The sequence below is a fragment of the Dermacentor albipictus genome, chromosome 3, assembly GCF_038994185.2.
Source record: "Dermacentor albipictus isolate Rhodes 1998 colony chromosome 3, USDA_Dalb.pri_finalv2, whole genome shotgun sequence".
Taxonomy (NCBI): domain Eukaryota; kingdom Metazoa; phylum Arthropoda; class Arachnida; order Ixodida; family Ixodidae; genus Dermacentor; species Dermacentor albipictus.
Window position 1 is genome coordinate 183,165,666 of NC_091823.1, and position 12,594 is coordinate 183,178,259.

Genomic DNA, 12,594 nt, shown 5'->3' on the forward strand with positions numbered 1-12,594 from the left:
CCAACAACAAACAGCTGATGAATGCAGTGCTGATGAAATAACATGCTCACTGCTGGTCCAAAAGTCGCCAGCCACTGGGAGTCCATCCGGGGTAGAGTGTCTCTTCCCAGCACTGGCTCTGCTTGTGCCTGCAAACAGTGAGGGAGAGACTATACTGCCTCTCCTGTCAGACAACCGAGGGGGAGCAAAAGAAAAGTAAGCCCTCCTTTAATTAAAAATATACACCAGGAGCGTGCAATTATTCAAACATACCAACACGAATCAAATAATTTCACTAATTTCATTCCACTTAGTTTGATTTTTCAGTCAATTCGATCCCAACCAAAGGTCCCAGCCAGTGCCCATTCATTTCTATCAGCCAAAGCTTCCGTTATTGCGATCCCAAAATTTGCCCTCGCCAGATAATTCCAACATGACCAGTCATGTGCCCAACTCCTACGGTGACCCCTTTAGTGGCAGCCATTGAGTTTCTAAACGAGTACCCTAGAGGGTAATGTGGCGCTAGAGTCTACGGGGGTTCCCCTGAGCGTTGCCTCAATGTACATGGGAATGATGGGAAGTACAGGCTTCGGATTGACTTCAGTCTTTAGACCAGCGGTGTAGTAAATGAAGCTACACTCAAATATCATCGCGTAAAATCTCATTTTATTTCTGCAGTGTCTTATATAATGAACAACACGTTACAAAAACTTTGTATGACTTTGTGACTGAAGCCCGGTTTACTATGGTTTACACCAGGACACACCAGGGCATGCATTTTTGTGCAATTCTGTTCCCGATTTACCGCTAGAGAATAATTACTTATTTCTTTTTACAACAGCAATAACAACCGTGCATGTACTTATATAAAAATACTTATCAAGTATTTATAGAAATAAAAATTTCGTATTGTGAGAAAGTGTTGCGCCCTAGAGAGGAATGCTACAAGTGTTGTCTGCTACGATGCCTGCTCGCTGCAAACGCGACACTTTTCTCGCAGACGACAGGCACTTGCAAACTCTCTCGCTCTTTCGAAAGACTGTGTTGGCTGTCACGATTGCTGAACGTCTTCAAGTACTTTTAAGCACATCTGCTGCACTGCTAGAAGGGATGCTTGAGGCCTCCTACGAGTATGGTTCATTTGATTTTATGTTGACGTACCGCTTCCGAAGCATTATGGCGTGGCTTTGCACTTACCCATTTTGTGATACTAGACTACAGCCAGGAAGCAGCAACCTTTCCTACCACAAGTAAGTTTGTGTTCTCAAAGTCCTAAAACACGCATTTCAATGAGCACATAAAAAAGCAATGCTTAATGAAGCCCTCAATAAAATTAGATTGTCAAGCCACTAGAAGTACAACTATGTCTTGAATCAGTAGTGCCTCCTTTTTCCTATTCTGAACTTTTATAAATATAAAGCACGTAACGCTACAGTGCCAACCTAACACACTTAACAAACCAAAGTCCAAACGGTCAAAACCTGTTCTTTAAATGTTCACAATGCCATCACTTTCTCGTCAGGGCTTCGACACCACACCGCGACACAAACACCATCCCAGCTGCTGGCGCAGTGTGCTATCGCCACTTCGAGCAACAGAACAAAGGGAGAGAGCTTTGCATTGCACTGTCCCACTGCAGGTTATAGCAATTGCACTTGGAGCGAAACCAAAACTGCCAAAAAATACTTGTAGACTAGTCTGCCAGTCAACAGAATGCCAATCCATAGCCTGTACTTCCCATCATTCCCATGATAGTTCAACTATCGTAGCACCAGATTTCCCTCTAGTTATACTAATATGAAACTCAATGAGTGGCAGCATCTGTCTCCGCTGAGCTTAGGGCACAGTTAATGTGCTGAACACACGTCATCTACTGTCAAAAATGACTATTTTTGGCCTGCCCTATGAGAATTTTCAAGCAATACCTCACAGTGTCTAATTATGTATTTATGAGATTGCAATGTGCACTTTTCTTCATTAAGAAAAATTGAGCAGATAATTGCCTGCCCATGCAGTAAGACACGAAAACAAAACTGCCTTTGCGACATTCTTATGCTTTACCACATGACAAGGATGTATTGCAGCAAAGTTGCTAAACATCCGCATCCTATGCTTATTGTGCCTTTGTCCACAGATGAAGGGCACATTTGCATTTGCGGAAGCATGTCATCTAACTTCGCTTGGTTCACTGTGCAGGCACCGCTTTTTCTTCGTCCTGTAGCGCCGTGAAACGGCACTTCCGTGCGCAATGCCAAGAGCGCATGCGCGAGGAACCGCGTGACTTTTCTTCGTGAGTGTCGGAGTGAATAAAAGTTCAGTTGTTGTTTGGGACACGTGGTTGCTTATACTCACTTAGCTTAGCCTAGCCGCGCATTCCAACATTGGTGACCCGGACGTGATAAGCAGCCACCGGGGTTGAGCATCAACGTCGCTATGACTTCGATGTCATCGACGGGCTCCACGACTATGACTTCGATGTCGACGACAGACGCTACGCCGATAGTCTCTTCAGTCGACGGTAAGATGCCCCCCTTTTGGACCGCGGACCGCGCACTTTTGTTTATTCAAGTAGAAGCGAAGTTCGCAGCACGACGCATCACAGCAGACCTTACCAAATACAACTACATCGTAATCAGTCTCCCGCCGCCCATAGCCAGTGAAATATGGGATCTTTTACTTGACCCGCCTGCTGAAAAAGCATATGCAACGTTAAAAAAGAAACCCTCATTTGCCATGTCATGCCCCCCCGAGTTGCAGCGACTACAGCAATTGCCTCGCGACACGTGCCTCGGGGACCCTACTCCCAATCAGCTGCTGCGGCACATGCAACTATTGTGCGGCAAAAGAATGAACACTGAAGACGGAGCATTATTCCGAGAACTCTTTTTGCAAAAGCTGCCATCAAGTGTCCACTTGGTTGTCGCTGCGTCAGAGCAGAAAGACCTACCTGTGGTTGCCGATCTTGCCGATCGGCTCATGGTGATCACTACGCCCACATCACTGGCTGCCGTGCGAGCACCACAGGCTCAGGACGAACTTCAGCAAATGCGTGATGATATTTCTCGACTTACCGAGACGTTATCAGCTTTGCGCACAAGCAGGAAAGCACAAAATTTAAGCGAGCTAAACATGTCGCTATCACAAACCCAGCGGGAGTATATATGCTGGTATCATTGGCAGTTCGGGAATGCTGCGCGTAACTGTGCTCCACCCTGCGCGTGCTCTGGAAACGACCGCGGCAAGCACTGAGCATGACCAGTGCTTCTACGTTGCCTTCAAGTTGTCCCTCGGTATTTTTGTTACCGACTGTAACAACGGGGCGTGTTTCTTAGTCGACACAGGCGCTGAGGTGAGCATGATACCCATGTCACAAGCCGAAAGGAAGAACCCTAGTACATCGCCACTCAAAGCCGTCAATAACACGGTGATACGAACATATGGACATCGTTCGCTCACGCTGAACTTTGGTTTCAACAGAACGTTCAAATGGGTGTTCATAGCCACTGATGTCAAATTCGCCATACTGGGCCTGACTTTCTTCAATACTTTGGTCTGTTAGCTGATGTTCGGAACAAACGGCTTGAGGATCCTGTATGTCGTGCAGTAGTACAAGGCAAGCCGTGTTTGCGTCCTCCTCTCAGCCCGGCATTACTGCGTCCGTCCGCAGAATCGCGCTTCACCACCATAGTACAAGAGTTCCCAGAGCTGACGCGACAACAACAAGCATTCGCTGAAGTGAAACACGATGTTCAGCATCACATAGAAACAACAGGACCACCAGTCTACGCGTGGCCTTGGCGTCTTTCACCCGAAAAGCTATGGCTAGCCCGACAGGTGTTTTCGCATATGATGGAACTCGGCATAGTACGCCCTTCATCCAGCCCATATGCGTCGCCTCTGCACATGGTCCTGAAATCAACAGGCAGCGATTGGCGTCCTTGTGGCGATTATAGGGCACTAAACTGTGTGACTGTACCGGACCGTTAGCCAGTGCCGCACGTCCAGACCTCACCTCTTGCCTGCATGGTGCTAACACCTTCTCAAAAATAGATCTGGTGAGAGCATATCATCAGATACCTGTAGCACCAGAGGATGTTCCCAAGACTGCAATAACAACACCATTTATAATGTTCGAATTTCTACGGATGCCTTTAGGCTTAAGGGATGCAGGCCAAACTTTTCAACGGTTTATGGATGGCATTGTCCAGGGCCTCGACTTCTGCAAGGTTTACCTGGGTGACCTGCTGATTGCTAGCCGCATGCCCGAAGAGCACGAGTCATCTATGCTGCGTGCTACAGTGACTAGCAGAGCACGGCATCATTATCAACACAGCCAAGTGCACATTTGGGGTACCGTGGCTACCATTCTTGGGCAACAGCATTTCAAGCTCGGAAGTGCAACCACATCAGGACAAGGTCAAAGCAGTATGACGGTTTCCAATGCCAAAAACAATCCGCCAGCTCCGAGAGTTCCTGGGACTCGTAAACATTTACCATAGGTTCGTTCCGAAGTGCGCCCACATCCTTCACCCGCTGCACAGCCTACTAGCAGCATCAGGAGATAATGCAAGCGCCATTCAGTGGAATGACCAAGCTGTAGAAGCATTCCTGCATATTAAAGAGGCTCTCGCAAGTGCTGCTCTGCTCGCATACCCGCAGCCCGGTGTTCCGCAATGAATAATGGTAGACGCCTCCGACGCAGCTATTGGAGTCGTATTGCAGCAGAAGTCGAGCGGAAGGTGGCGACCGATTTCCTTCTTCTCAAGAAATTTTTTGTCCATCCGAACGACGGTACAGTACCTTCGGTAGGGAGCTCCTGGCCATATACGCTGCTATACGACATTTCCGCCACTATGTAGAAGGGCGAGCATTCTCTGTACTCACGCATCACAAGACGCTGACCTACGCATTGCGCGCAATCAACTTAGATACGGGTGCACACGTGGCATGAGAGCTCTGCCAAATGTCGTACATCGCAGAATTCACGATGGCTATACGCCATGTTAGCGGGAAGGACAATGCAGCGGCAGATGCTCTTTCGCGCAGCCCAGTGAACGCCATCAGCCTACCGAGCGTCATCAACTTCACCGCACTAACAACGGCTCAACGCAGCGACGGGGAGTTGAAACACCTACTGAAGTTCACAACCAGTGTCTTGAAGCTGCAATGGGTGGATGGACTGACAGGATCTGTATGCTTTGACACGTCCACAGGTAGGGCCAGGCCGTTCGTGCCCCCGATCTTTGCCGCAACATTTATTAATTGCTGCACGGCCTGTCGCATCCGGGGATCCGTAGTGGTAACCATCCCCTACTCCCTGAAGTCATGCTAGCTCTTCTTGAGCCACTCGATGCACGATTGAGTTGATGCCATTGCAGGCAGTGATGTCCATACTTGCAACTGCGGTGACGTTGTCCAAGCGCCCGAACTTCGGTAAGATCTTTCGGGTCTTCAGAGCTTCAAATGTGCATTATTGCTGCCTGAATTCGGAAAGAGTGTTCAGGTTTTCTTTCGTTATTAAAAAATTGTGGATGTCCTCAGCGATGGCATTTAACAGGTGCCTTCCTTTGTATTCATCCTACATATTCGCATTCACAATTCTGTATAGCTTGAATATTTCTTCAATATATGACGTACATGTTTCACAAGGCAATTGGGCTCTACGCAAAAGTGTGTGTTCCGCTTTATTGTTCATGTAATCGGAGTCGCTAAAACAAGCTTTCAATTTCTGGATTAAAGTTTCCCAAGTGGCCAGCACGCATTCATGATTGTCAAACCAAAGTAGAGTGGTACCGGCGAGTGGAGTGGTACTCCACCCTTCATGCCGGCTTACTCTTTATAGCGTCTCAGCCAGTCATCCACGTCTTCATTTGTTTTACCTAAGAATGTATGTGGTTTCGGCTTCCAGTAGCTACGATAGCTTGCTCTATGGCTGGCTTGAATGATGCCTTCTTTGATGGTGTTTATTGAATGGCCTGCTTGGGCATCAGCCATGCTTGTTGGCTCTGGTGGTAGTTCAGCCAGGCGTCTGCTTCTTCGAAGCTCTTGTAAGACTGGGTTGTCCATGGCGACCAGTACCCAGCACCTCCACCACTTGTTACGAATGAAGAATGGGTTTATTTACAGAGAAAATGATAGAGAAGACATGGGATGGTCTAAAACAGCCGATCACTCCGAGAACCTCGCACTGCTTCTTTTTTCTCTTACACGCTCCTCCGGTGCGGCGTTACAATATCCATAGCGAAATATTTAGCGCGCACAATCGACAAGGACACAGTGAAAGGGGACACACAAGCACTTAATTCCCTTCACGTAATTCCCCCTTCACTGTATCCTTGTCGATTGTGTGCGCTAAATATTTCACTATGGATTCGTACATACTTGCCCAACTATCAGTTCTGCGGCGTTACAATAGGTTTATAGGCACAAAGCTATATTTACAATTTCAAGCCTACAACCTTCGTTTAGCTGGCCCATACTATGCAGAATGATAAAAAGAAAGTAAAAGGAAAGTAGACACTAGAAAAAAAAAGAAAAAAAAAGCACTAGTTGATGATCAGCATCGCTCAACGTTTCATCCATTTCAGTCTCAATCTGTCTTTATTATTACAGGTGTGTTTCGCCGAGGTAGTGAGCACTACAGTCTTCAGGTCATCCAGCGAGGCGGCTTTCAAAGCAGCGGCCTGCACTCACATGGCAGCCACGACAAAAGCGGCAGTGACGAACCACTTACGACGCCTATGGCCGCCATCAGCAGTATTGACCATTTTACATGGAGAAAGGTTCGACCGAGCCATTGTTCAAAAGTATGAGTGCGAAGAAGGCCACCACGTGCAACAAAACAACAATAGTGTCAGGCCCAACTCATTCTGAAAAAAGAGGGGGGAGAGGGCATTTTCATCAACTACAGCAGACCACCTGTCATAGCATCGCAACAGGGACAGACCGGAACATGCTGCGACGGCGAAGAGGAGATTCTTTTTCCTGTTTCCAAACATGACTGCGTGGTGTCACCTGGTGGGAGAACCTGAACTACATGCAAGGTGGCGGCCATGACACCTTGACCTTAAGGAGGAAATGCAGCAAGAACTTAAAATATTTATTTTTATTTATTTGGACAATACTGTTAGCCTCATTCAGAGGCTGTTACAGGAAAGGGCCAAAATGAAACGCAAAAGCAGAAACAAGCAAATGAAGGCTTAGGAACCTAAATAAAGAATTAAGAGAAGAAATAGTTCCAATAAAACAAGTCAGAGTTTGAATACTAAGTGAGAATAATTGTACAGGGTAGAAAAGGCACAGTATACAAGTTATACAAAGTAAATACAAAAACAAAGCATTTATGGTGTATATTCACACGAGAATAAAATTATACAAATGAAAAAGCGAAGATTAATACATGGCAAGAGTCAAGAGGGTTGAGCAGGGCTTAGAGTGGATAGAAAATCTTCAAGTGATGGGCTGTTAACTCTATCATCTGTTAGTCCGTTCCATTCCTTGGCTGCTAGCAGAAAGAAGGAATACTTAAATGTATTGCAATAAAATCTTAACTACGTTAATTGTTTAGAGTGCTTTGTGTGCATCTTTCTTGTAGACGAAGGTGACAGGTATTGGTTTATGTCAACTTTAAGGGCACCACTGAAAAGTAGGTAGAGGAACTTATGGCACAAGAAATGAACTCAATTGCTGATAGTGGTAAGACTAGCTTTATTAACCCTTTGAAGGTTTTTGCCGTACATGTACGGCGGTGGTTTTCTGTCCCGCAAGGTCTTTGCCGTACGGGTACGATTTCGTCCCTCCGTTTGAAATTTCGTGCCATAATGATGATGCATGCTCACTGGGAGGTGCTGCCACCTCTTAGGACTTACAAGAAGTGTTTGAAATTTGTGCTACCTTCTTGGGGAGTCAACAGAACTGATTTCTAGCTTCAGTGCATCGCGCAGACTGCGGCAACACCCCTTTTGCGGTTTCGGTTTCGCCGCGTGATCGCAATGCAGGCGCGCGAAACGTCATTTTTCTCTTTGTCGGCACTCACTTGCAGGGCGGTGGAAGTAGATTTCTATCTTGATTGGCGCTGCTCTTAGCTTCTTTATCACTGCCACTCGCGAGGTATTCTCGGTCTCAGCGGCAACACGTTTTCGCGGTTTCAGTTCCGCGACGTGATCGCAATGGAGGCGCGCGAAACATGATTTTTCTTTGTCGGCACGCTCTCGTGGGGGCGGCGGAAGTTGATTCATATCTTGATTGGCGCTGCTCTCAGCTTGTTTATCACCACCGTTCACGAGGTATTCTCGCTCTCTGCGGCAAACCGCTTATGCCGCTTACGCGAGAGGGTGCCTCAGACCTCTGCCCAAGGCAGCCGCACGCAGAGAAGATGGCATGTGTGCGCTGTGGGGTCCTCTTCCGTGCTCTTGGGACATAGGAACGACAACACAGTGCAAACAATCACAAGGGCATTTATTGCACCTTTCATAGATCAATGCCTGCTAGCCGAGTTGCTATCCACAAAACATGCCGATGGGCGCGCGACAAATCTAGAAGTCCGACTCAACGCGACCGGATAACGAGCGAATATGTTCGCGCCATGCTGGATCCCAATGGTCGTTCGCGCGTACAGTCACGCGAGCGGTGGCGCATTCGAAGGCAGGCCACGTGAGGCGGTCTCGCAGAAGCATGGATCGGTGCGCGTGCTGGACGTCCGTGGCACTTGTCAGCCCGCCGCCCAAGAGCGACCCTTATGCTTCCCGCGCCCCCAAGTAACCCTGCCATGAGGCGGCGCTAGCAGCGCAACACTGGCGCCATCTCTCACATTGCGCCTCAACCACTCCGACCGCCGCGGGCGCCAGGCCACGCGGCGACGCCAAGGTCGATTCACATAGGTCGCGAAGCTTCGGACGAAAAGCGGTTTAGTACAGATTGTCACCGACATCAGCATGGGGGGTTATGGGAGCAGCGATTGAAACGCGACTATGTTTGGAGGGAACAAACATTGGGAAAGAAAAAGGCGTTCTTTAATTCAAACGAGACGCAGTTAGATTCATTCAACGTAAATAAAATTCCGAGTCAATTTTATATATTCGTGATGAGTTCAGAAAATACGTTTAATTTTATTATTATTAATAAATGCATTTCTTTTCAGCGCCCATCGCTACAGGGGGCGTTGACGCCACTATCACTCGCAGTGCAATGCACGTTTTGATATGGGCAGAAAGGCGCACTCGTATCACCTGTTGAAATACGCCCCCCTCACAACTTGTGCTTTCTTGCTTGTCGAAGTTTGTCTGAATTTGGTGACGTGGGTAGCTTCATTGCTTCTTAATCTGTTCAGTCAAAAGTAGTGAGTTACAACCGCCACATAATTGTGTGGTTGTTTTCGTGCGACTGCGCTGTCCGGCGGGCTTGGAATCCGACAATAGGGTCAGCACTCTACACCGAAAGCTTTCATCAGTCTCCAAAGAAAGTATGTTCTGTGCAGGGATGCGATTTCGACAACCGCACGGCTGGCCTTTTCCTGCATCGCTTTCCACGCTGAAAGCTCGAAACGCCCATCAAGTCGAATGGCGGGGCAATTGAATATATAGCTCCAAAGGAAGAACAACAAACAAATTGCGCGCCTTCGAAAACAAAATGACGTCACTTCTGCTTTTAACGAATAAGCGTCACGTTATTTTTTCTTCCGCCGGAAGTGTTCCCACCACATACAGATGGCGTTAAGCCCCATGAACTGGCGATGAACTGCCATGTTTTGAACGTATGGGCTCCTATGGAAGCTTCGCTACCAGGTATATTTACCTTGGCGACGCTGCACTGCAGAAAACAGGAGCTGTGCGGGAAAACTAGATCTCAGGGGACGCGTGAGAGTCGCGCATTCCCGCAGCGTCAACACAACTCGTCGCTCCAAGAGGAGAACAGACACGCATTTTAGGTGTGCAGACTGCGATAAGGTGCTGTGCGTAGACCCGTGTTTCAAGGAGTACCACACTCTGAAATAATATTGAACATTTTGCAGTTCTGAGTGATGCTGACACCGAAATACTGTTCCTCATTTTTTTTTACTATTTATCTCCGACTTTATACATTTCGTACATTCAAGATCCACAATAAAGTAATTTGATCACCTGGGAAAGTTTTTTTCAAAATAATACGACTTTTAAAGGGTTAACGAGATTGCTGGGAGAGCCCTGTCTTCGATATTGTGACACACTGACGAAGATGTTTTCAGCTTGGTCTGAAGAAAACGACGCTCTGGACTTCGCGCGCTGCCTACCATCTTGTCAGCTGCTACAATTATTGTAAATATCTTGTAAATACATGTCTGACTGTTTTTAATCCCGTAACATTTTTGATGGAGGTTGCGGGATCATTATCAAGACGGATTTACGCAGCAGGCACTCCTTGGCTGCATCTACAATGCCAGCACAAGGCGAGGATGCTTTGTCATTCTAGCACAACCCCACGACCCAGGAACCTTTTCTGGCACCGACGACACTGATGTTGAAGACTGGCTTCAACTATATGAGCGGGTGAGCGCCAGCAACCACAGGGATCAGACCATCATGCTCGCTAATTTGATATTTTACCTCGCGGGCACAGCATGCGTCTGGTTTAAGACCCAGGAGGAGGAACTTACCAGTTGGGACATTTATAAACAGAAGCTCAAGGATTTGTTTGGCAAGCCTTTTGGACATCAGCGCGCCACCCAAAAAGACCTCGCTTCGCATGTCCAGACGTGCACTGAATCCTACCTTACGTACAGCCAAGATGCGCTCGCTCTGTGCCGCAAAGTGGATCCGAAGATGTCCGATCCTGATAAGGTTGCACATGTCATTAAGGGCATAGCAGATGATGCCTTCCACCTCCTTGTTTTCAAGAATTCTTCCACTGTGCAAGCCATTATTACCGAATGCCACCGGTTTGAAGAAGTCAAGAGTCGCCGCATTGCCCAGCCATTTCCTCGTCTTCCCAACACGGCTGCTACCGTATTTACACGATTGTAAGTCTCCCTTTTGTAAGTCTCGGTCTCGCTTTTTGGTGAGACCAACAGTCTCACCAAAAAGGGAGACCAACGGGAGCTACAACACAGTTACAATTTTATGTTTGTTCTATGTCCCTACCCGTAGCTTTTCGCTATCCCGCATGTTTGTTCACTTTTCGGAAGGGTTTTTCAACATTTTTGAGAGTTTTACAGTGCACGCAACACTCATGGCGGGGTGTCGATAGTTGATGGAAGTGCCGCTGTTCCATTCGCGGTGGAACCCTCAGAACGGTGGCACTTGTGGGGAATATCGGTAGTTGATGGAAGAGCAGACACCGCTCGCGGGTTTCTCTTTCCCTTTTGCGCTTAGCTTTCTGTATAGTTTGATGAAAGGCATTGGTTTGACACGTTCCACTTGACTGCCGGCTACGTGCTACTTCTATGCTTCCTCAGTCGTCGTGAGTGCTCCAAGCCCACTAATTATTCGGCACTCATTCACAGCAGCGTTCAAGAGGGCTGCCATCCTTTATGCCAAAGAAACAAATCACTGCGCAGCAGGCCGCAAGTTCGATGTTTTTGAACAGGCGGTGTGAGAGTGGCAACTGCAGCAAAGCGAAATTTTCACCTGTGACGGCAAGTGAGAAATTTCCCACGTGCTGAAGTCTGGACGCTTTCCCAAGCTGTAGGCTAAGCTTGTGGTGTACATCGCTGAAATACGTCATCGGTCCCTGCTCACGAAGTGCAGCATGGTCATTAAACAAGTCTGGATCTTCGCCTTTTAAAGACCTCCTCCGCCGTGAGTGCAACGAGTGGCTGGTGGCAGAAGACCGTGAAATTGCGCCAACCGGACCTGTCAAAAAAGCCTCCCTGATGGCTGCGTGTGGTTGGGTGCATTCGACGTGGGCTGCTGTTCCACAAGATGTTGTGGTGTGGTTGTTTGCAAAATGTGAAATTTCACTGGACAACGACGTGCTGTGGGACCATAGCAACGATGACGATGGCAGCACTAGTGAAGACGAGTAGTCCAGTGACCACGTCAGCTACTAATAAATTTTTGTTATCAAATGCACCCTCCGCTATGCTTTTTTTTTCCCCCTGTCAAGCGACATGGGGGGGTCAACTTACATTCGAGTTCACTTACAATCGTGTAAATATGGTACATCCTCTTGCGAAGACCTCCACAGTCTGCCAACGCCCAATCACTCTGATGACATCCTACATATCATTCGACATGAAATAGAAGCCGCATCTCCTGTTACAGCCACAACCCATGGTCCCGAAAACTGCCAGGCGACCGTCTCACTGATACAGTCCATCGTGCGCCAAGAATTGGCCAACGTTGCCTTGACCAACATCTGCTCAGTTAATCAGCCTGACTACACTCCATCCAGCACTGTCATACGCACCCGCAGCCCGAGTACCCCAACGCGGTATCACAACCCGGCCGAATGGTGCACTCCAGACGACAAGCCTATATGCTTCACTTGTGGCCGTATCGGCCATATTTCACGTCACTGCCGGTCTTCGTGGAATTCGACCCCCTGGCCCTACCTCCCATCCCACGGCCCTCATGCTGCTCTTCGGTTCCCCCCGCAAACGCAGCCAACAAATTCTGGCAACACTTATCTGCCTACCAGCTC

General features: G+C 47.9%; 1 protein-coding gene across 9 annotated transcripts in view; it reads right to left on the reverse strand.

Moving 5' to 3' along the window:
* The window catches only part of LOC135918099 (uncharacterized), a 703,603-nt gene that overhangs the window by 203,870 nt on the left and 487,139 nt on the right, over positions 1-12,594 (reverse strand). For all 9 annotated transcript variants that reach the window (XM_065451754.2, XM_065451756.2, XM_065451757.2 and 6 more), the window contains one exon: positions 51-128. In XM_065451754.2, the coding sequence (XP_065307826.2) occupies positions 51-128 (78 nt within the window). The remainder of the gene's footprint in view (positions 1-50; positions 129-12,594) is intronic.